General features: G+C 42.6%; 1 protein-coding gene across 16 annotated transcripts in view; it reads right to left on the bottom strand.

Annotated features, from left to right (window-relative positions):
- The window catches only part of PPP1R12B (protein phosphatase 1 regulatory subunit 12B), a 214,414-nt gene extending 195,473 nt beyond the window's left edge, over positions 1-18,941 (bottom strand). For all 16 annotated transcript variants that reach the window (XM_032653804.1, XM_032653803.1, XM_032653808.1 and 13 more), the window contains exon 1: positions 18,552-18,941. In XM_032653804.1, coding sequence (XP_032509695.1) covers positions 18,552-18,842 — 291 coding nt within the window. In that variant the 5' untranslated portion in view covers positions 18,843-18,941. The remainder of the gene's footprint in view (positions 1-18,551) is intronic.
- Positions 18,942-22,266: the final 3,325 nt, after the last annotated feature.

Below are 22,266 nucleotides of genomic sequence, written 5' to 3'. Positions count from 1 at the left end.
AGTTATTCCCAATGTCTAAAATTGAATAGGTATTATGGTGGATGCAGCTAACCTAATGGTGAAGAAGTTAGGCACAGTCCCTGGCCTCTCAGAGCTTACAGTCTAGTTAGGGGAAGACAGACAATTAAATGAGAAACTATAAGACTATATGTCAAGTGCCATGACAGGTAAGCTATAAGATACCAAGGGAAAGCATAGGAGAAGCACCTAACATGGGAACACAGAGTATGGGTAAACCATGGGGTGGCGGGGGGAATTAGAAGCAATGATGTTGAACCTGAGACCTGAAAGATGGGCAGGCAAAGAGGAGAGACAATAAGGCTGGGAAAGGGGAGACAAGAGAACACACCATAACTGAGGGAATGAAAGACAATCAATGTAGCTGCAGCACAGAATCCAAAGCTGGGAATGGTGAGAAGGAGACGAGAGAACAGGGCAATGACAACCACTTAACAGTTTTAAGGGAAGTATGCAATGTTCAGCAACTCTTGGCTGAAGTATAGGAAATAGAGGAAACGAGGAGAAGCGGGGAAACCACTCAGCAGACTATTTCTATTACCCAGGTGAGAGATAAAGGCTTGAACTAAAGTAATGAAAAAGAGACCAAATGAAAGCAGACAGACTCGAGAGACACGTAGGAGATGAATCCGCAGGACCTGATGGCTGGAAGCTCACGAGAGGACCATGTCTGTTTTGCTCCCTGCGCACCCTCAGGCCTAATAAGCACCTAACACACAGTAACTGTGAACAAACGAATCAAGAAAAATAAGGAGCCACAGACGTTACCCAGGTTTCGCATAACAGCTGGGTAGAGGGAGGTGCCATTTACTGAGAGAGGAAACACAGGAACCCGTGAATATGCTGGGTTTGAGGTACCTGTGAGCCATCTAAGGACAGACAACGAGAATGCAGGTGGATGGCCCTTACAAAGCTGAGGAGAAAAACAGATCTTCCTGGAAATGTTAAATCACGGCAGCCTCAGTGGCTCAGCTAAACTACAGTTGATAGATAACTGGCACTTTTCTGGGGGGAAGAGGCACTTTTTTTTGTTTGTTTGTTTGGCTGTGTTGGGTCTTCGTTGCTGTATGCGGGCTTTCTCTAGTTGTGGCAAGCAGGGGCTACTCTTCGTTGTGGTGCGCGGGCTTCTCGTCGCGGTGGCTTCTCTTGTTGCGGAGCCCGTGCTCTAGGCGCACAGGCTTCAGTAGTTGTGGCTCGCAGGCTCTACAGCACAGGCTCAGTAGTTGTGGCACACGGGCTTAGTTGCTCCGCGGCACGTGGGATCTTCCCGGACCAGGGCTCGAACCTGTGTCCCCTTAATTGGCAGGCAGATTCTTAACCACTGCGCCACCAGGGAAGCCCAGAGGCACTTTTAAAGCATACTAAGTGTGACATGACTTCAATCACCTTTTAAACTTCCCAGGGTTATTAACTAATGGCTCTAACATCAAAGATATCAAAAAATTAATATTCATTCCTGATCTTAGAACAGTTAGCAAATAATCTTTCATTTCTTGACCAAGGTGATGGTAACTCAGGCCTTTGCTTTATAAAAATCCATTGATTATATATTTCTGTTTTACATATACTTTTCTGTATGCGTATTAAATTTTGCAATAAAAAAGGTTTTTAAAAACCTTAACTAGAAAAAAATTGCTTAACCAAAAGAAGCTATTAAAAACAAAGTAAACATCATATTTAATGGAGACATATGACAGACATCCTAAATAAAGAAAGACAACAGATGGAAGATGCCTTCCATCACTATTATTATTCAACACTCTTTGAGGTTCTGGTCAAAAAATGCAGACCAGAAAAGGAAAGGTTTAAACTTTAGAGTTTTTGCAACAAATGGTGCTGAGGCACCTGGACATTTGCACGCAAAAGAATGAAGTTGGATCTCTACCTCACACCATATGAAAGACTAACTCAGAATGGATCAAAGACCAAAATGTAGTAACTAAAACTATAAAACTCTTAGAAGAAAATATAGATGTGAATATTTGTGACCTTCGATTAGTCAATCATTTCTTAGATACGATATTAAAAGCACAAACAACAAAAGAAAAAAACAAATAAATTGGACATCATCAAAATTTTAAACTTTTGTGCTTCAAAGGTTTAAATCTTGGGGGAAAAAAACCCCATCATGGTTCATAGATGCTAACATCTAACTAGAAAAACGAGCACTTGATAAAACTAATAAATAGAGTTCAGTAAGGAAATCAAATAAATACTATTTTTAAAAAACAGCTTAGGGGCTTCCCTGGTGGCACAGTGGTTGAGAGTACGCCTGCCGATGCAGGGGACACGGGTTCGTGCCCCAGTCCGGGAAGATCCCACATGCCACGGAGCGGATAGGCCCATGAGCCATGGCCGCTAGGCCTGCGCGTCCGGAGCCTGTGCTCCGCAACAGGAGAGGCCACATCAGTGAGAGGCCCGCATACCGCAAAAAAAAAAAACAACAAAAAAAAACAGCTTAGGACTTGCTTGGTGGCACAGTGGTTAAGAATCCGCCTGCCAGGGACTTCCCTAGTGGCGCAGTGGTTGGGAGTGTGCCTGCCAATGCAGGGGACGCGGGTTCATGCCCCGGTCTGGGAAGATCCCACATGCCGTGGAGCGACTAGGCCCGTGTGTCACAACTACTGAGCCTGCGCTCTAGAGCCCACGAGCCACAAGTACTGAGCCCACGTGCCACAACTACTGAAGCCCACGCGCCTAGAGCCTGTGCTCCACAACAAGACACCGCAATGAGAAGCCTGCACACTGCAACTAAGAGTGGCCCCTGCTCGCCACAACTAGAGAAGGCCCACACACAGCAGTGAAGACCCAATGCGGCCAAAAATAAATAAATTAATTTTTAAAAAAGCAGCTTAAACTGGTTAGATAATATGAGGAAAATGCCATTCAGAACATCAATAAAACAACACAATACTGTCTGGGCAAACATGCCATCATTATGTAAGATGTTAACACTAGGGGCAGCTGGGTGACGGGTATACAAGCTCTCTCTGAACTAGCTTTGCAACTTTTTTGTAACTCTAAAATCACTCTAAAATAAAAGGTTTATTTAAAGAAAAAGATAAGAACATGACAAAACAAGCCACAGGGAGAAAAATATTTATAATGCATATCAAAACAAGGACTTATATCCAGAAAATATAAAGAATGTCTAAAAATCAATAAAAAGACAAAAATGTTTTTAAGTGCAAAAGATTTGAACTAGACACTTCTCTCTCTCTCTCTCTCTCTCTCTCTCCCCAAATGACCCAAAAATACTGAGAAGGTATTCAACATTATTAGTCACTAAATGCAAATTAAAACCACAATGAGATAACAATACACAAATACTAGAATGACTAATATTCAATGACTCAACAACAACTAAAAAAGACTGACATTATCAAAAATTAACAAGGATGCAGAGCAAACAGAACTCTCATTCATGGCTAGGATAGTGTAAAATGCTACAACCACACTGGAAAACTGCATGCTGTTAATAAAGTTAGAATTTTACAACTCTAGGACCCAGCAATTTCATTCCTATGTATTTGCCCAAGAGAAATGAAAACATATGTCTATGAAAAGACTTACAGAACAACATTCGTAACAGCTTTATTCATAATGGACACCAACAAAAGAGGAAATAACCCAAATGTCACTCAACAGGAGGATAAGCAAATTGTGGAACAGTCACACAGTGGAATACTACTCAGCCATACGAAGGAATGGATAAACCTCAAACACATGTTCAGTTGAAGAAACCAAACATAAAACAGTATGCACAATACAATCCATTTTAAGAACAGTCAAGACTAATGCAGAATGATAGAAATCCTAACTATGATTCCCTGGGGAAAGGAGGCTTGAGAGGAACTTCCAAGGACGATGAAAATGTCCTGTTTCTTGATCTGGGTGATGGGCACATGGTTGTATACACTCTCAAAACCCATCAATTACAGACTTAATATCTATGCATTTTTACTACAAGTAAAATATACCTCCACTTTTAACAACGAGAAAGTGAGGACAGTTCATCTGTCATTTTTAGATAGGATGGCCACGAAATGCTTCACTACAAAGGTAACATTGGAATGAAGACTCTGCGAAAGTCTAAAGAAAAAAAAAAAGCCAGCCATGGGGATATCTGACGTTAAGAGGATTCCAGGCAGAAGGAACAAGAGATGCAAGGCCTTTTAGGGAGAGCAGCAACTGGGGTTCCCGAGAAACAGGGAGGCCAGGGTGGCTGCAGTGGCAGCCAGTGTGACAGAACAAGGGGGAGACAAGTTCCGAGGGATAACAGGGGATGAGCTCACACAGTGCCCGGTGGGTCAGAGTGAGGCCTCATTAAATACCGTGGTCTTCGTCTTAGGACTGACGGAACTTCACCAAGTGCCTCCTAAGAATCAGGCACTGAGTTCAGATAGCTAAACACAAAGCTTAGGTAAGTAGCAAAACCAGGATTATAGCCCAGGTATATCCGATTCCAAAGCTCATAACCTTAATCATTTTGCAACAGTAACTCAACATAGTAATAGCCAATATCTACTGAGTGCTTCTTATTAATACGTTTAAGCTAAAGGACTTTATATTGGATCTCCCCAGTCATATATTGTATTACAAATGGGTTACAAGTATGACACAAAGATCTTTTGAATGAAATTTTGTATTGCTATTAAAAAATGTTTTGCAACCAATCAAAATTTTTAAATGGTAAAATCATATTTAATTTGTATGGCTCCTTCCATAAACTTCCTAAATTTAGTAATTATAATTTTGCTACATACTCCACTGCCAGAGAGCATGCTACAGTGAGTCCACAAAATAGCCCTTTCTCTTCCTATTGAATCATTTTAATCTGTATTTTTATTTTAGTCTACATTGTTCAACATCAGGGAAGATTTATGTTTTGCAGGCACGTGTAAAATATTTTGGTTTTCCACTGAATTTGCTCTAATTTTCCACAATTTTTCTAACTAGAAGATACGTATGTTTGTCACGATTGTCATCATGACCATCAACAGCATCATTATTGATGCAGCTGATATTATTAGATGTTCTTATAAATAAAACATAACTGATTTTATTAATTTCTTGATTGTTACTTCTTGATCTGTTTACTTATTAATAGATTTTAGTGCTAACACAACACTGTAATCAACTATACCTCAATTTTTAAAAACAGATTTTAAGGCTAACAATTAGCCAAAGTCTGGTTTTTAATAGATTTTCTTATGACATATTAAGAAATTTAATGAATTTTTATACCAAACTCCCAAACCTCCACTTTACCAAGGGTGCTATACAAATACTGTCATCTTCTGTATATGCCACGACATGAATGAGGCCCGGAAGCAACGTTTTTGGCATTATCTCACATTGAGCAAAGGCAGAATTGTGTAAGAATCAAAGCAGAGACAGAATGCAAAAAGAAACCTCCCCCTACAAAATAGTGATGTACCTAAGAGGTCTTTTGAAAGTAAACAGAAGGTCTAGATGGAGAGGGGAACCAGGACTTCAGAAAAGCAGTGTATCCTAGGTAGAAAACCAGAAGCTTCTGAGTCTGACAGATCTAGGTTCCAATACCAGCATGACCTATGGTATCTAGGTTAGGGCAAATTGTCTTCTCTGATTCTACTTCCTCAACGTTAAATGGAATAATACCATCTACTTGGTGGAACTGTTGAGGCAAGATAATAAAAACAGCAAAATGCAGTTCAACAGCATACACTCAGTAAAGAGCACTTATAGTTATGACACACGGTGAGTTCTACCAAGTTAAAATATTTGTAAAGATTAACGTGACCTGGGAAAGAATACAAATAAAAACAGTTTTATGTTAAGGTGGTATTTGTACTAATGAATTGTTTTTTCTTTTATATAATTTCGTTTTAATGTTATGTTGCTTAGCAGTAAATATACAGATGAATAAGTCAAATGGGAAACCAATACTTAAAAGAACTCTTAGATTCATTTTCTTGGAATGTGAATAATTATCCCATGATGTTTCTATTATATTGAAGTTTTTTAAGGAGAAATACAACCATATGGTATCATCCTTCTTCACAAGTTCAAAAGGAGTTAGAGAATATTCTGCTTTTTCTTGAAGTTATCGTGCAAACAACCACATTTTCAGAGACAGAAAAGAATATCAAGCAGAAATTTGACTTGTTTTATAAATGAAACATCTCATTATATTTTATTTCTGTTCCATGCTTATGGTATTCTTTCAGCTTCTTTCTAGGCCTCAGATTGCTCATTTGTAAAAATGACAAAGGTGGATAAGATGTTGTCCTCTAAGGTTCTTTCTGCTACGGTGTCCTGAAACTTGATAATCCTATAACAAAACAATATATATGGCCAGTCCTGCAACTCTGCATTAAAGTGCCCCTCTCACAAGTCTTTTCCCCTAGTGGTAGCCCCCAGAGCTGAAGCCATTACTGACTCTTAACCCCTGAGCCAGTGAGGCCAAAGGGAGCTGCAGAGCTAGGAAATCCACAGAAGAGACAGCAAAATGATTAATGATTTGGAAACTGATCTTAAATAAAGGGATGGGTATTAGATCAGAATAAAGAAGACTGGATCAGAGAAGGCTGATTATCTAAAAATATACAAAGGCAAATTGTAGATAATGATCAATACTCTTTCTGCACTTTTACTATGAACAGGGTAATAGGAAATGGAGTCATTGCTTAACAGGAGCAATATGGACTAGACTGTGTGTTTAAACCTGTGAGTTTCCCAATCCCTGAGGGCAGGGACTATGCCATCCTTGTATCCCAGCATCTACTATAGGACCTGGCATCTAAGAAGTACTCAATAAATACTTGGCCAAAAAAAAACCCCAAAAAACTTAATAAAGGATCATTTAAATTTTTAAAGATCCAAACCACAGAAGTGCGTTATGGAGACAGAACGGGAAATTTCTCTTCTTTTGATATTAAAAAAAAAAAAAAGAACAAGAAGATACAGTAATAGCCTTCGTAACAATAATGTAGATACTGACTTATGCTTCCAAGTTATCTCCCATTCAAAACCCTTGTGCCTTGGTGATCCTGTCGGGGACGGGCGTTAGCAAAGAAAGAGCTTAAGCAAGGCACACAGCGTCTCCTTGCACCTGACAACTGGTGCCAACCATGACCATGAGTCCGTGCCTGCCACAAATACCCACTGAGCACTGAGAGTCCCAGCAGGAAGACTCTCCTGACGCCAGTCCCGTGCCCAGCGCGGCAGTCGGGAGACGCGAATGGATGGGCCTTTTCACCTGGCCCCTGTGCTGCGGGAGCTCTCCAGCAGGGAAGAAGGCTCTCAGCAGATGAAAAGCAGCTTGGTGACCCTTCAGAACCATTTCCATCACCCCTGGTGATTTACAGTGAGATGAGTCATTCTTCTGACCTCATTTTTCATGCTATTTACCGTCAAGAGGGGACAATCTAAACATGCCTCAATACAAGAGGCATGATCACAAACCTGTGAAGCTGCATCCAAAGGACCCAAACATAATGTGTTTGGCACTTTAAAGCCATACCTCATAGCGAGGCCAGCCGACTTTTAAAACGAATGAATGAAAGAATAAAAATAACTAACTAAAAAAAGACACCTGGCAAAAATGCTGCAGAGAAGCAGAAAGAAAGTAAACCTGCTTCCCATGAAATGCCCCATATAAATAAAACACAGTTTGTAAAACAACACACCCTGCTGTGAAATTCCCATTCAACTAGAAGGGCAGACCTCTCCTTGCCGACCAACCCAGTCTCCATTTGAACGTTCCAAATGTCACTTCCATTTTCAAAGATGAGCGCATCATCTGCCCACAGCTGACTGACACACCCAGAATGGACACTCCTCTCTTCCCGCCTCCCCCCTTATAAGGCAGGGCCCTGGGAAGAAAGTCTCTCTTCTCCCCGTACAGTCAATTTACTCTACTTTTTAGTTTTCTTTGGATCCTTTACTTCGAAGTTTTCTTTTATGATAAAGCTCAAGGGCTGGTGGTGACACTGGGGGGCAAGAAACCACAGTACTGAACCAGAACTTTGAACAGTATATCAAAATAGGGGGAACTTCAGCTAAGAGTTAATGAAACAGATTTGAAAAGGTGATAAAGTTTACCCCACGGTCATCGTCACTGACAAATCTTTACACACGAAGGCACTGATCTATATTGGCCGAGCCCCACGTCAAGCCGTGCAACAGTCAATACACTACACTGACCTGTGTGAGCCACTTTATTCACAAGGTTCACAATTTACACGCTTTGAACCGATATTTGGTATCCCAAGTAGAAGGTCAACACAGGGAGATGTGATGATGATTAGAAGAATGTTTTGATTAACAGAATTCAGGTCTAGTCAAGGCTGGCTTGAAACTTCAAAATTCTGTTTAGGCCACCAATGGCCACTAAACCACAAAGAGACAACGTGATATTAGGTACCTCCTGATAGAAGTATATACCACCACCTATGATGTACTCTTGCCAAAAAATTCAAATCTGAATCAGATCAAATCTCTGGATCTTATCATCAGTTTATAGAAAATACAGGAGACAAAGGAACATGTTAACATTATAAGCATGCAGTCAGCAGAATCAAGATTGTGGGAAACTCTACGGTACAAACAATTCAGTTTTTCAACAAATAAAATGCAGAGGAAAAAAAACGAGGAGGAAACTATACATTAAGAGAGTCTTAAGGTACCTATGAACCAACGCAGACCTTATTTGAATAAACCAACAGTAAAAAAAAAAAAAAAAAAAATTCATGAACCACCAGGGAAATTTAAACACTACGGAATACCTTATGATTTTAGCGAATGAGTGTTCAATTTTCAGGTGTGTTAATGAAATTGTAATTGTTTTTATTTAAATTCCTATCTCTTACAAATACATATTTACAAATAAAATTATGTGATAATTAGGACTGGCTGTAAAATCATCCAGTATATTGGGGATGGGGAGCGAAGGATCTAAAAATGAAACAAGACTGGGAATGAGTTGACAACTTTTGAGAATTCATTATACTATTCTATTTTTGTATTTTGAAATATTCCATAATTTAAAAGTTTAAAAATGAAAAGAAAGTAGGTCACTAGACCAAAAATTCATATGTAAAAGCCAGGTTTTTCCAGATATATCATGGATATTCAGAGCGTGGCACTGTAAAATATTTTCCGGAAATTGCATTAGAACATGATTCCAACAGACTGCCACAGAATTATGATGTTAAGTATACTGAGAACAAAATCTTTTCTAAATTCTTACATAAACCCATTCCATAAGTACAATGTAGTACAACATTGCATCAGAAACTACATACAGACCAATTTTCAATATTGAAAACTAAGGCTTCAGTTTTCCAATTAACTTGACTTATGAAACAAATACACACTCTGCGTGCCTGATAAAACTTCAAGCCCCCCAAATTTACTCAAACTGGTTACAATCTAAAATCTAAGAAACATTTTTAAATTATACTTCAAAAGCAGAAAAAGAAATAAATTCAAAGCCAAAAAAAGTCAACAATTTGAGCGAGCTTCGTTTAGTAACCCAAATGAGTTTTCAATTCTTTGCCTTATATAAAACTCTGGGTCGAGATCGTTTATCTGGATTTATTGAACCACTAAAGATTAATTAAAGATCTCAAACTTCCCTCTTCCACCATCTTTAGGAAAACAGGATCATTTTCATCCTCAAGTATAGATGAAAACAGTTGCAAATGCTGATGAATGTAACACTCCCCTCCAACCTCCAAAAGCCAGAATGCTAAAATAGAAAATCACTACATGGGACTTCCCTGGTGGTGCAGTGGTTGGGAATCCACCTGCCAATGCAGGGGACATAGGTTCGAGCCCTGGTCCGGGAAGATCCCACATGCAGCTGAGCAACTAAGCCCCGTGCGCCACAACTACTGAGCCCATGTGCCACAACTACTGAAGCCCGCGCCTAGAGCCCATGCTCCGCAACAAGAGAAGCCACCGCAGTGAGAAGCCCGCACACCGCAAGGAAGAGTACCCCTCGCTCACCCCAACTAGAGAAAGCCCGTGTGCAGCAACGAAGACCCAATGCAGCCAAAAATGAAAGAAAGGAAGAGAGAGAGAGAAAGAAAGAAAGAGAAAGGAAGGAAGAAAGGAAATCACTACATTGCCAATTTCCTATTATAAATGATAATAGTAACCAGGTATTCTGGAGAGCATTCCCCAGATTCTGTTTAGATTCTAAGATGTATCAATTGCTATGTAACAAGAAGCACAGAGTCCGGCACATCTATTCATTCAGTAAATGAATGTGAAAGAATAAACAGCAGATGAAACAGTTTGCTGGCACTAACCTCCCTGTCACGGCTCCACTAAGGCTGCCTTCCAGCGACAGTGCTAATGAGTGGGAAATGGGCCAAAGCAGAACTGGGAAATAAAATAACCTAAACTAGCTAGCCAGCCCTTCAGTAACCGGAATGCAACCTTCCTGCCTCTAGTGCCAGGTTTAATATCCTAAAGTATTCTTAACTCATAAATTATGAAACCTCTTGGACTAACCGGAAACCAGCCTTTTAGGAGTCTTCTCATATATTTTGGGCCCTAATTTACAGTTGTAATCACACTGATGGTAGATCTTTTTTTTTCCCCTTCCAAAAGTCAACAGAAAGACTAACAAGTTATCCCTAATAGTAAAAATGTCATATAACCTCCATGAATAGTCCTCAAAACACCTTCCCACTGAAACTGCTCTTTCAAAAAGTATAAATGACCAAATCTAGGTTTTTTTCAGGCCTCTTCCTCCATTTCCTTTTACATGATTGACCATTCATTCCCGAAACTCCTCAGTATCACTGGGCTTTCTCGGTTCTCCTCTGCATTGGTTTCCTCTTGCTGCTGCAAAGGATCATAAACTCAGCGCCTTAAAGTACATGTATTCACCGTCCCACAGATCTGGAGGCCGGAAGTCTGGAGTCGGTCTCACCGGCGGGGCCAGCTCCTTCTGGAGGCTCTGAGGGAGGACTCTGTCCCCGCGCCCTGTTCAGCTGCGCGAGCCTGCCCGCCCGCCTTGTCTCTCTCCTCAACGGCTCCAGCTTCATTTCTGCCATCACATCTCCTACTGACAGTCCTGCCTCCCTTCACAAAGACCCTTCAGATTACGCTGGGCTCACCTGGATAATCCAGGTAAATCTTCCCAGCGCGAGATCCTAAGTTCAGTCACATTCGCGAAGGCCCTGCCGCCAGGTAAGGTGACAGCCACAGGCCCTGAGGGGCATCACTCCACCTGCCACCTACCCTACAGCTCCGACCGGAACTTCCGCCTCCTCTGCTGCCACCGAACTGTGCTTTTTGCTCTCCTCTTTCATATTTTACCCCATCCTCTTCACACTCATCCCTTCAACTCTCACCTTTATGCTAATATCCAAGTCTCATTTTAAATGTGAGAGAACCGGAGCCTAGATGGGAGGTGATGACGGGCCTTGAATCACACAGATGTCGACAGGATATTTCTATGTGGATGTCTTCAGAGCAGCTCAGTCCAATGCTGGACTGAATCCTATTCCTGTCTGACTAACACAAGTCTCTCAGACTCAGGCTAGAACTGTATTACACTTTTCTCTTCTCTTCTCTCTTCTCTCAGTTGGTTCTTTCATCTCTGTCCCTCCATCCATTCTGAAATCCAATTACAGCTTCCTATTCCTAAAACACTGCTGTGGTTGGGTTACCTCTCCTGCTCAAACCCACCGTTCTCTACTAAGGACTGCATCCCCCCCATCCCCACCCCTCCCGACACGTCCATCGGGACTCCCCTGCACGCTCTGCCTACACACCACACCCATTCCTGCCTCTCACCCTGAACTGCCTTCCTCTGTCCCCCCACTTAGGAGTGAATCATAGAACGTACCCCTCTAAAAGGAATTGTTTTTTTATTTATCTATCTCCAAACCAGACTGGGTTCCTTGACGGCAGAAACTGCGCCTATCAGCAGACATATACAGTAGTTCCCCTCCCTTACCCCTGGTTTCACTTTCCTCAGTCACCTGTCGTCGGAAAATACCAAATGGAAAATTCCAGAAATAAGCAATCCCTAAGTTTTAAATTGACCGCCGTTCAGAGTAGCTGATGAACTCTCCCGTCCACCCACTCCGCCCCACCCCGTCCAGAACACCCAGTCTGCGCACACTGCCCACCCGTCAGTAAGGAAATAACAGTACCATGGACCCTTGAACAGCAGGGGTTTGAACTGTGCAGGTCCACTTATAGGCAGATGTTTCCAATAAACATGTACTACAGCACTGGACGATACCCAGGTGGTTGGATCCACAGATGTGGAGCCCTGGCAAAGCAGGACCGGCTGTAAAGACACACACAGGCTTTCTCTTGCAGGGTCAGCACTCCAACCCGCCCGGGGTACGTACATACAGGGTTGCACACTGCACGCGGTTTCAGGGGTCCGCTGGGGATCTGAGCTTAAATAAATTCCAGCTCTGCAATCCATCACCTGTGCGACCCTGGACAGTGTCTCAGCTTCCCCATCTCTGTAAGATCCAGACAATGATAAAGTACGTATCTCGTGAGTTCTTCTGAGTATTACTCACGAGTTAACATATCAGAAGAACACAGAACAGTCCCTGGCTCAGAGTAAATAGCATCAAAAATAGTGGGAGCTATGATCAGTACTTTTACCACCTACTGCTGCTGCCACTACAACTACTCCTAGTATTATAACTGTCATTGGAAATGACTCACCACTACATGACTATTAATATGGCTTAAAAAAAATAACACAAAGTACTGGTAAGGACAGGAAGCAACTAGAACTCAGACACTGCTGTTTGGAAGCAAAATGGTGGGGCCACTTTGGAAAACAGCTTGGCAGCTTCTTTTAAAGTTAAGCATTCATTACCACGTGATGCAGTTGCCCCACTCCTAGGAATATAACCAAGAGAAATGAAAAATTATGTTCACACAAAAATGTGTACGCAAATGTTTATGGCGGCTGTATTCATTATTACCAGAAACTGTAAATAACCTCAATGTCCTTCAACTGGTGAGCGGATAAACAAACTGTGGTACATCCATACGTTTCGGAACATCTCTCAGCAATAAAGACCAATGCGCTACAGACACACACAACAACATGGATGAACCTCAACACATGACAGCAAACGAAAGCAGCCAGATTCAAAAGGCTCCATACTGTACGATCCGTCTACATGGCATCGTGGCTACAGGAACAGGAAACTGAGGAAGGGCTGCCAAGGGCTGGGGGCGGGAGGAGGAGCCGGCCGCGAGCACAAAGCAACCCTGGGCGTAACGAACGTGCTCCGTATCATGACTGTGGTGGGTACACAGCTGTGTGCACTTGTCAGAACTCTACATTTGTAAAAGGTGAATTTTACTGTATAGAAAGTGTACTTTAATTTAAAAATATGTACAAATAAAAATAAGCAGGGACTCAATTTTAATTTACCAATAAGACCTGTCCAGCCCTCTACCTTTAGCAGAACTGTGTGTCATCTACACACAACACAACTACAGCTTGGCTATTGGAAAATACTCACTGAGAAGATTCCAAAGCCCAAATGATAGTATATAGCTTCTCTACAGGACTTTAAGAATGGGGAACAAAAATCTGGCTAGGGAACAAATAAAAGTCACTTGCATCTGTACTCCCCCAACCCTCCCCCCCCCAAAAAAAAACCACCATAAAAATAAACCTAATTTCCAAATCTGGCTTTGAGTTCCATTATGGCACAGCAACTTGAGACAAATACTCATTAGGCAAGTGGCCAGGTGGCCAACATGTTCTGAAGGCCTCCTATTAACCAATGTGAAGAGGTAAACTACCAAAATGACTCAGGATGACTGTTCTAGATCCACAATAAGAAAGACGCCAACAGGATTTTCTTAATCCCAGATTACCTTGCGCCCCTAACACTAAGCAAAATTCACCAATATACAGGATAAGTCCCTTCACACGTGGAACTATAAGACGAATAAATAATGAACTTGGAATAAAAGAGAAAAGGTTAAGAATACAAGTTTTATTCTCGTTATAAAATAAACAAGTCATCGGAAACAGACTCACAGACTTAGAGAATGAACTTACGGTCACCCGGGAGGAAGGGTGGGGGAAGGGACAGTTAGGGAGCTTGGGACTGACATGTACTCACTGCTATACTTAAAGTGGAAAACCCACAGGGACTTACTGAATAGCACAGGGAACTCTGCTCAGTATTATGTGGCAAGCTAAATGGGAAAAGAATTTGGAAAAGCAGTGGATACGTGTACATGTCTAACTGAATCACTCTGCTGTACACCTGAAACTATCACAACATTGTTAATCAACTGTTCTCCAAAACGAAATAAAAAGTTAAATAAATCAATCACAGGGATGGAATGTACAGAAAGGTGATTACACTCAATAACACTGCAGTGCGTATCTGAAAGTCGCCAAGAAAGTGTGTCTTAAAATTTCTCATCACAGGGGAAAAAAAACTAACTGCATGGTGACTAGATTTATTACCGCGATCATTCCACAGGGCACACAAATATTGAAGCAAATGCTGTGCACCTGAAACTAATATGTTAAATGTCAATTACACCCCAATTAAAAGAAGAATACAAGTTTTATCTTACAAGTCGGCACACATACATAGTATCTGGAGTTGAACTGAACAGGTAATCATCTTGTGTTCTTCTGTCTCACTCTGAATATAAACTGCTCTGCCTCTCTTCCTTCCCTCATCTATCCCTACCTCCACCTCTCTTCCAGGGAAATAGATAATTTTCATTTCCCTGAGGATACAGGGTCAGATTGAGGCAGCTCTAGAATGACAGGGGCTAGGTACTAGGAGTTGAATTCCAGTCTGGGGTGACCCTGAGGGTCCAAACGTGGACTCTAAGACTGTTACAAAACCGACCCGAATTCTGAGTCAAGCACAGTATCACTCTAGTCTCCTAGGTATCCCTCCAAATGAAGACTGATCAGCCTGGCCTAGTGTTAAGATCCACGTGTACTGACATCGGTGTCCTCCCCACACCCGCATAAACGTAAGTGCCAATACAATACACTCTGAAGGAAGAGCGGGCATCATTTTAACAAGTCCCAGAAAACCTCCTTTCCAAAGGCAAGCACTTGCCTCTCGGTACCCTGATAACTTGGTAGATACAGTCCTAAGAGCTTGGACCTGGACCTACAGTACCCAAGGTCATAATGCTAAGGATACAAGACAGGTGCTAATAATCGACCTTACAAAATAAATAAACAAATAAAAAATAATCGACCTTACAAAATAAACAAACAAATAAAGAGAAAATTTTAAAGTACCAGCGCACAGAGAATTATTAGCCCACATTTCATGCCCTGTAATATATACACACAAATAAAACGGGAATTCCTCTGTGAGCAAACATGTGCTTCCAAGGGTTATATAATCAGATTAACGCCCTTTTCATTGACGGCTCTACATACACACGGAATCTTAATGTATTTGCCCAAGTTTGGTTAGACTGCATCAGTTTCCAAAGCTTTCATCAGAGTAGGTCTAATCTTTGAGATATTTCTTATCCCAATCTATTTCAAGCATTATTAACAGGCCCCCTGGAGCTTATCTTTGACTCAAGCACCTCGTGGCAGAAGCAAAGGCTGCCAAGAAAGAAAGGTCCCTAAGTCAAAAGTAGCATCAAGGCACCACAACCTGAAATGCAAAACATCTATTGTAACCTTGTGGGCGAAGAAAACTCATCCCCCCAACATCTTCTGGGAGTTTCTTCCAATGTGCTCAGGTAATAGTCCACAGCTGGTCAGGAGGTTGCGGCCGAAACAAGAGAGATTGGAAGCAGTCATCCTGACAGTTCACATCACACTCGTACAGCAGGGGGGTATTTTAACTAAGTAATTCATGGAAGTGTACCACTCTCCGCTTCACGGGACAAGCAGTCATTCACTCGATGGCTGTTCAGCCTCTGGAGGCTCCAGCCTCACATTTTGAAAATAATCTTGTATGTATCTTCAGAGTTCTTCAGACATGGGAGAAACATACTGTAACTCTGCAGAAACTGACTTGTAAAAGGATTCCTGAGCCAATATAAGCCCCTGTCTTGATTCAAGCAAAGGGACGGTCTCTCAACATAAGGTTTGCTTGATCTCACATCTTCAAGCGGCTTAATCTTTAGCTGAATCTCCTAGTATTGAGTATACCTGGTCAACTCAACTCACCACCAGCCCTGTAAATAGGGAGGAATGCCATAGTGCACTGGCAGGTGTTTCAAAGAAAATTCCACAGCTGTCATCTCTTCCTCTATTTCAGGAGATTGCGGAATGTGAAAGAATATTAACTGAGAGAAGTTGCACTTCACAATCTGGGGTGGTAATTAAGAGAGAAAGGAAGACAACAAGGGGACCAGTCTCAGGAAAAGGGGTCAGAAAAGTGCTTTCCTGGTGTGGGAAGGAGACCTACCAGGAGTAACCTCAAAGTAGGTGCTTTTCTCAGAGCATTGTTAAAGTGTGTGTGGTAAGGGCCAGGCTCAGCTGGCAGAGTCACCTTAAAAGAAACAGGGCTACTGAGTTATACTCAGAAAACTGTGCTTCAATAAAGAACACGTGGACTGGAAACAGGTTTCTACTCCTCCAGCCTCTAGGACCCCTTCAAGTGTTTTCTTTCAGAATCTAGACCTCAATCTCCTTATCATCCCAAATACACCTGAAAAGAAAAAACTCATCCTCTCAAAGGGCTCAGAAATTTAAAATAATGCACGTGGCTCTCTTGAAACAGAGAAAGACCCTATGGTCTATGCCCCCCATGTCCTCAGCCTGCCTTTTGTCTGTGGAATAACTTTAGTCAAAGAATAAGTTTAATCAGAGAAGTGAGAAAATGCAGAAACAAAGGAAAACAGTCAAAGGAGACCAAATAATAATAGTTTAGTCCTTAAGCATGGTCAAGGACCTTCAGTCCCTCCTCAAGGGCTATAGATAATATTCTGAGCCATATCCTGTGAGCTGTTTACTTTGTAGATACTGAAACCCCCGCCAGCTGGAAGAAGTTAACTACATGATGACCAGGCCGTAGCCATGACCTAAGCTGCCATAATTCTGATAACCGGCCTCAAGAAATGGGAACAAACCGACCCTGGAACTGAAGCCTAACCGTACTTAAAACAATCAAGATGACGCTGATCAGACCACCGATGACCAATTTCAAGATGACCGTCAGAGCTGACTGTGCTGTTTCTGCATGTAGCCCCCTCCCTCTGCCTGTACATCCCTGAAACTCCCCCGTAAAAGCTCTTGGCCACTGATTGTCGGCGGGGGTTGTCGGCCTTTAGGCAGGCGTCCACCCTCCGCCCCACTCCCCCCTCCACTTGCCGGCATCCAAAGTAAAGCAAACTTCCCTTTCCACCAAACTTCCCTCTTTATTGGCTTGCGAGCAGCCGGACCCCACTTTCGGTTACACTCTTTTGTGTCCATCTGATTTATATTCAGCTCCTTATTAGGTGAGATATACAACTCTGGAGCTTAAATCTGAAAAATCCATGCCTAAGTGCAACTTCTCGCCCCTGGAATCTCGCACAAGCAACCATTTTCTAAGCTTCAGATTCCTCAACTGTAAAACGGTTATTATAAGAACACTACCTGCCACACCTACTTCAAAGGATCACTGCTGAGATTACATGCAGTAAGACATATAAAATAATTTTTAAAAAGCAAAGGACTACACAAATGTTGGTTGCTACCTTAGGTGGGGCACTATTAAGAGCATGAAGAAATGCATATAACAGGGTGAAAAGAAGGTTCTTTTATCTGAAAAAAAAAAAAAAAAGACTGCAAACATGGTGAGGACGAATTTTAAGGTACTGGCTAATATGTTCAGGGAAGTGGTATGACGCGAACTTTATTATTTATAAGCGGATTCTCATGCCAACACATCCACTTTGCACAGACAGCAAAAGAAGGAAAACAAGAGAGATTAAGAGTGGGTGTCCAGCTCTCGGCTCACCGAAATAACTGATGGAGTTCCACGTGGAGAGGGAGGGTGGAGTTAGTCATGACAGCCACACAGAACATGGTTGCATAAGAGGGGGAAAGTGAAGGTGTTCGTACCAAGCACAAAACTAACTGTCAAGTTACCCACAGTCCACAGATTACAGCCCGATCCGGGGCGTGTCATTTCCACAGGGGGCTTTAGGGGAAAAGAAAAAAAGAAAGGCTATTCCACGAGCATCAAACCAACCAGGTGATTCCGCAGGTTGGTTCTCCGCCGGCGCGGGTAACGCTGGCGGAGAGAGCGTGAGGTCGGGGGCTCGCGAGTTGGGCCCGCGGGACACGGAAGCTGCCTTCGAACCATCGCAAACCAGAGGACGCAGCGCGGACCCAGACCCGCCAGCCCCGGCCCGACCCCGGACTCGCTCCCGGGAGAACAGAAAGCCGGCTTCCGAGAGGGAACCGGGCAGGCGGCGCGGGCGCGCACCGGGGGACACCGCGCCGACTGGGGGCGGCGGGATGCGGACACTGCCGGGCGGCGGGGACCCCTGCCACGGGTGGGGGGCGGGAGGCGGCTCGGCCACCGGCCCCGCGCGCTCACCTGGTGCAGGGCGGTCAGGCCGTCCACGTTGGCCGTGTCCACGTCGGCGCCCCGGGCCAGGAGCCGCCTCACCTCGTCGGTGTCCCCGCTAGAGCAGGCGGCCAGGAACACGGCGCCGTCCTCGAAGCGGACCCGCGGGCCCCCGCGCTGAGCCTGCGGCGGCAGCTCCGCGCCCGGCCGGTCGGCGGGCTCCTGCTCCGTCAGCGAGCCCCGCCAGCGCCGCAGCTGCTCGGCCCGCCGTGCCCGCGCCGACTCGGCCCGCTTCCCGCCCAGGTGCTCCATCTCCGCCATCGCCGCCGCTGCTGCGGGCCGCCGCCGCAGCCGCCGCCAAGCGCCTCAGCCGGGAGCGGAGGGCGGAGACCCGCGCGCGGCCATCTTTACTGCTCCGCTGCCCGCGCCGCCCGCACTCCCCCGCGGCCTCAGCACGCAGGCGCGGGGGAGCCCCGGTTGCATCACGGGACTTGTGTAGGAGATCCGCGCGCCCCCCTTACCCCGGGCGCACCCGCGCCCAAAGGGAACTACAAGTCCCTGGATGCATCGGGAAAGAAGCGCGGCCCGGGGGGGGCTCCCTGCTTGGCCGCGGACGCGCGAGGTCACCTCTGCCCCGAAGCGGGAGCTGTCCCCCGCCCGAGTCACCTCCGCGGGCTTGTTGGGAGTCGTAGTTTATTCTTGTTCTGACTTACAGCTAATCTCGGCTCCCTAACTATCACGTCAGTCTTTTGAAGTGGAAAAGGGGTCGGTAATTATCCCTACTTTCTATTGGGGAAAACTGGATGGAAAGTACCCGAAACTCTCAAAACCGTGTCCTGGCTGTAAATGCAGAGCTTTATTAACGTTGTAATTTAGAACGCATTAACAGGTGGCCCTGAAGAGATCCTGGGAATGATGCTCGCAGGTACAGTGGGAAGCGCATTCAAGTTCAGTTCTCCTCCCAACAAGTTACTTGACTTCTCCGACCCTGATTTGTAAGATGGGAATAATATAATACCTTAGGGAATTCCCTGGAGGTCCAGAGGTTAGGACTCGGCGCTTTCACGGCTGGGTGCGCCGGTTCAATCCCTGCTCGGGAACTAAGATCCGGCGCGGCCAAAAAATTAAAAAAAAAAAAAAAAAATCTCACAGGGTGGTCATGTGGAGCGGATAAGATAATACATGCAAGGGTATCTAGTACTATCTCTGTGCGTATACCAGTTCACAATAAATATTAGTTTCCCTTCTGTCTCTCTCCTCCTCTTCTACCCTTTACATGGATCTTAAGTTTACTTGGGAGGCATATGTGGGGCATATATCCCGTCTTCCATGATTTTTTCCCCAAAGCTACAAAAAAATACTATGGTGCAAACACAATATTGTAAGTCAACTATAGTTCAATTAAAAAAAAATACCGTGCACGTCCTAAATTCCTAAGGCAGCACGCAGGCCATTTTCATATTCACAGTGAACTTGGTTATTAAAACCTGTCAGGTTGACTCAGTAACTTTAACTCCCCAGGGCTTTAGCCCTGGACAAAACTGTTTTCCATTATGATAGAGAACATATACAATTATTAGGTTCTTTGAACTTTCCTGTATGGTTGAAGTTTTTCATTTTAAAAAAATGTTGCAAAAATGATTAGGTCGTTGTAAAGGGAAACTTTACTATGTTCTATCATGTGCCTCAATTTCCCCTGAGACAAGCCAAGAATCAAATGAAAAAGGGACATATAAATGTAAATTATTATGTCTAATAATACTACATCTATCCATATGTGCTTTAATTAGGTATCCTTGAATTCTTTATAAATACTAATTAAGTCATACATCTTTGAGAACTGTGAAGAACAGTGTGCATAAAAAGATGCAATACTGTATACCTTATATAGCCATATTTTCCTTGCACTAATTTAGTCACCATAGAACTTCTCATGCCTCATCATCTATTGGAATTAAAAATTCTGTATGAGGTTTACTTTGTAACTTGTCAGCATGGAACCTCTTCGTATTCCACCTCAGCCTCTTGCTGATAATTAAAATTGTTCACAAGCTCTCAAATAGAATAAAAGAAATATTGATATTAAACCAGATAGGAAATAATACTTAGCTGGGAACCTAACCCTCTTCAAGAAACCATTATTAGCTGAACTCTGCTAGTCTGGCAAGGAAGCAAGAAAGTAAGAGAAGGGCATGTTTTCAAATTTCAGCAAATTGCTGAAATCTCAGGAAACAGATCTCTGACAGCAATCCACGTGCACCATTTTAACATTATGATCCTGGTACACAATATCGGCTCAAAAAAAGTATGTATAATTGGACCATATATTTTACATACTGGTTTTCTAATAAGGATTTTTAAACTAGGGTAAAATTTTCATGGATCGATAATGTTATACTTCTTCTGGCTGTATTCTTTTCACATTCAGAATCAGGAAAGAAGAAACATCTGGTTCCAGTTGTAAAAATAAGCTAAAATTGACCAAGTCCAAGTCAAATCCATACTTTCCCAAGAGGTATGAACTTAAATCTCAATAGGAAGAATTCAGTCTCAATACTAGGAAGTTCCAGGTAGTACTTCCTTACCGTATCTATTTTACTTGCTTTTTTCCTGAGGTAGTAAGAAAATGATACCCTCTTTGGAGATTTTAAAGAAAAATATAAGTAGTTAAGTTCCTTACGTAATTTAAGTGCAAACCTACCTGGAAGGAGATGAATCTTCCAGCTATGTGATTACGGAATTCAGTGATAATTGTTATAATCTAATTAATTTAACTAGCTCAGCCAAAAGAAAGTTATGCCACCAAAAATAAAACAACAGATCAATCTGTGTATAATGATTTGAAAAGCTTTTCAAAATTAAAATCATCTAAGTTTTTTTTCTGAAACGTCTTCCCCCAAGCAGGGCTCTCTGAGACTAAACTTAAACAATAAATTTATACAATTGTTTACTACCATTAAACAAACGTGAGAGTTTAGATTTCCTAAACATTCTAAAGAAAAAAGTATTTTATATGCAAGTGAATAAATCCTGACAAATAATCCTGTGTATAAGTAAAACATAATTTTTATACTTTTTTCTTCCAGTTTTACTGAGATATAATTGACATACCGCACTGTATAAGTTTAAGGTGTGTGGCATGATCTGACTTACATACATCATGAGATGATGACCACGGTAAGCTTGGTGAATAGCCATCATCTCATATAGATAACAAAATAAAAGAAAAAGAAAAAGCTATATTTTGTGATGTGAACTCCTAGGATTTACTCTCTTAACTGTCATATATAACATACAGCAGTGTTAATTATATTTATCACATTGGACATTATATCTCTAGTACTTATTTATCTTATAACTGGAATTTGTATCTTTTGACCACCTCCATCCAATTCCCCTGCCTGCGGTAAACCACAAATCTGTTCTCTTTTTCTGTAAGATTTGTTTGTTCGTTGAAGTATAATTAACCTATAAACTATGTCAGTTCCTGGTGCACAACATAGTGATTTGGTATTTTTACACATTGCAAAACCATCACCACAATTTTTGAACTTTTAAATGTACTAAGTGCACCAGCTATGATGCACATACTCTCTTGTATAAAGTGAGGAAACTTTTATTAGATAATAATTTCCCATACACTTAAAACATGAACTACAAATTAGAATACTCCATGCTTTAAGGCAATGACACCGGTTCAGCTTACGAAAACCTTTCAGCGTGGCCTCTGTTCCCACCAGTTAAC

This window comes from Phocoena sinus, chromosome 1, assembly GCF_008692025.1.
Source record: "Phocoena sinus isolate mPhoSin1 chromosome 1, mPhoSin1.pri, whole genome shotgun sequence".
NCBI classification, from domain to species: Eukaryota; Metazoa; Chordata; class Mammalia; order Artiodactyla; family Phocoenidae; genus Phocoena; species Phocoena sinus.
The sequence above is the reverse complement of the archived record's forward strand: the minus strand, read 5'-3'. Positions and strand labels throughout refer to the sequence as shown.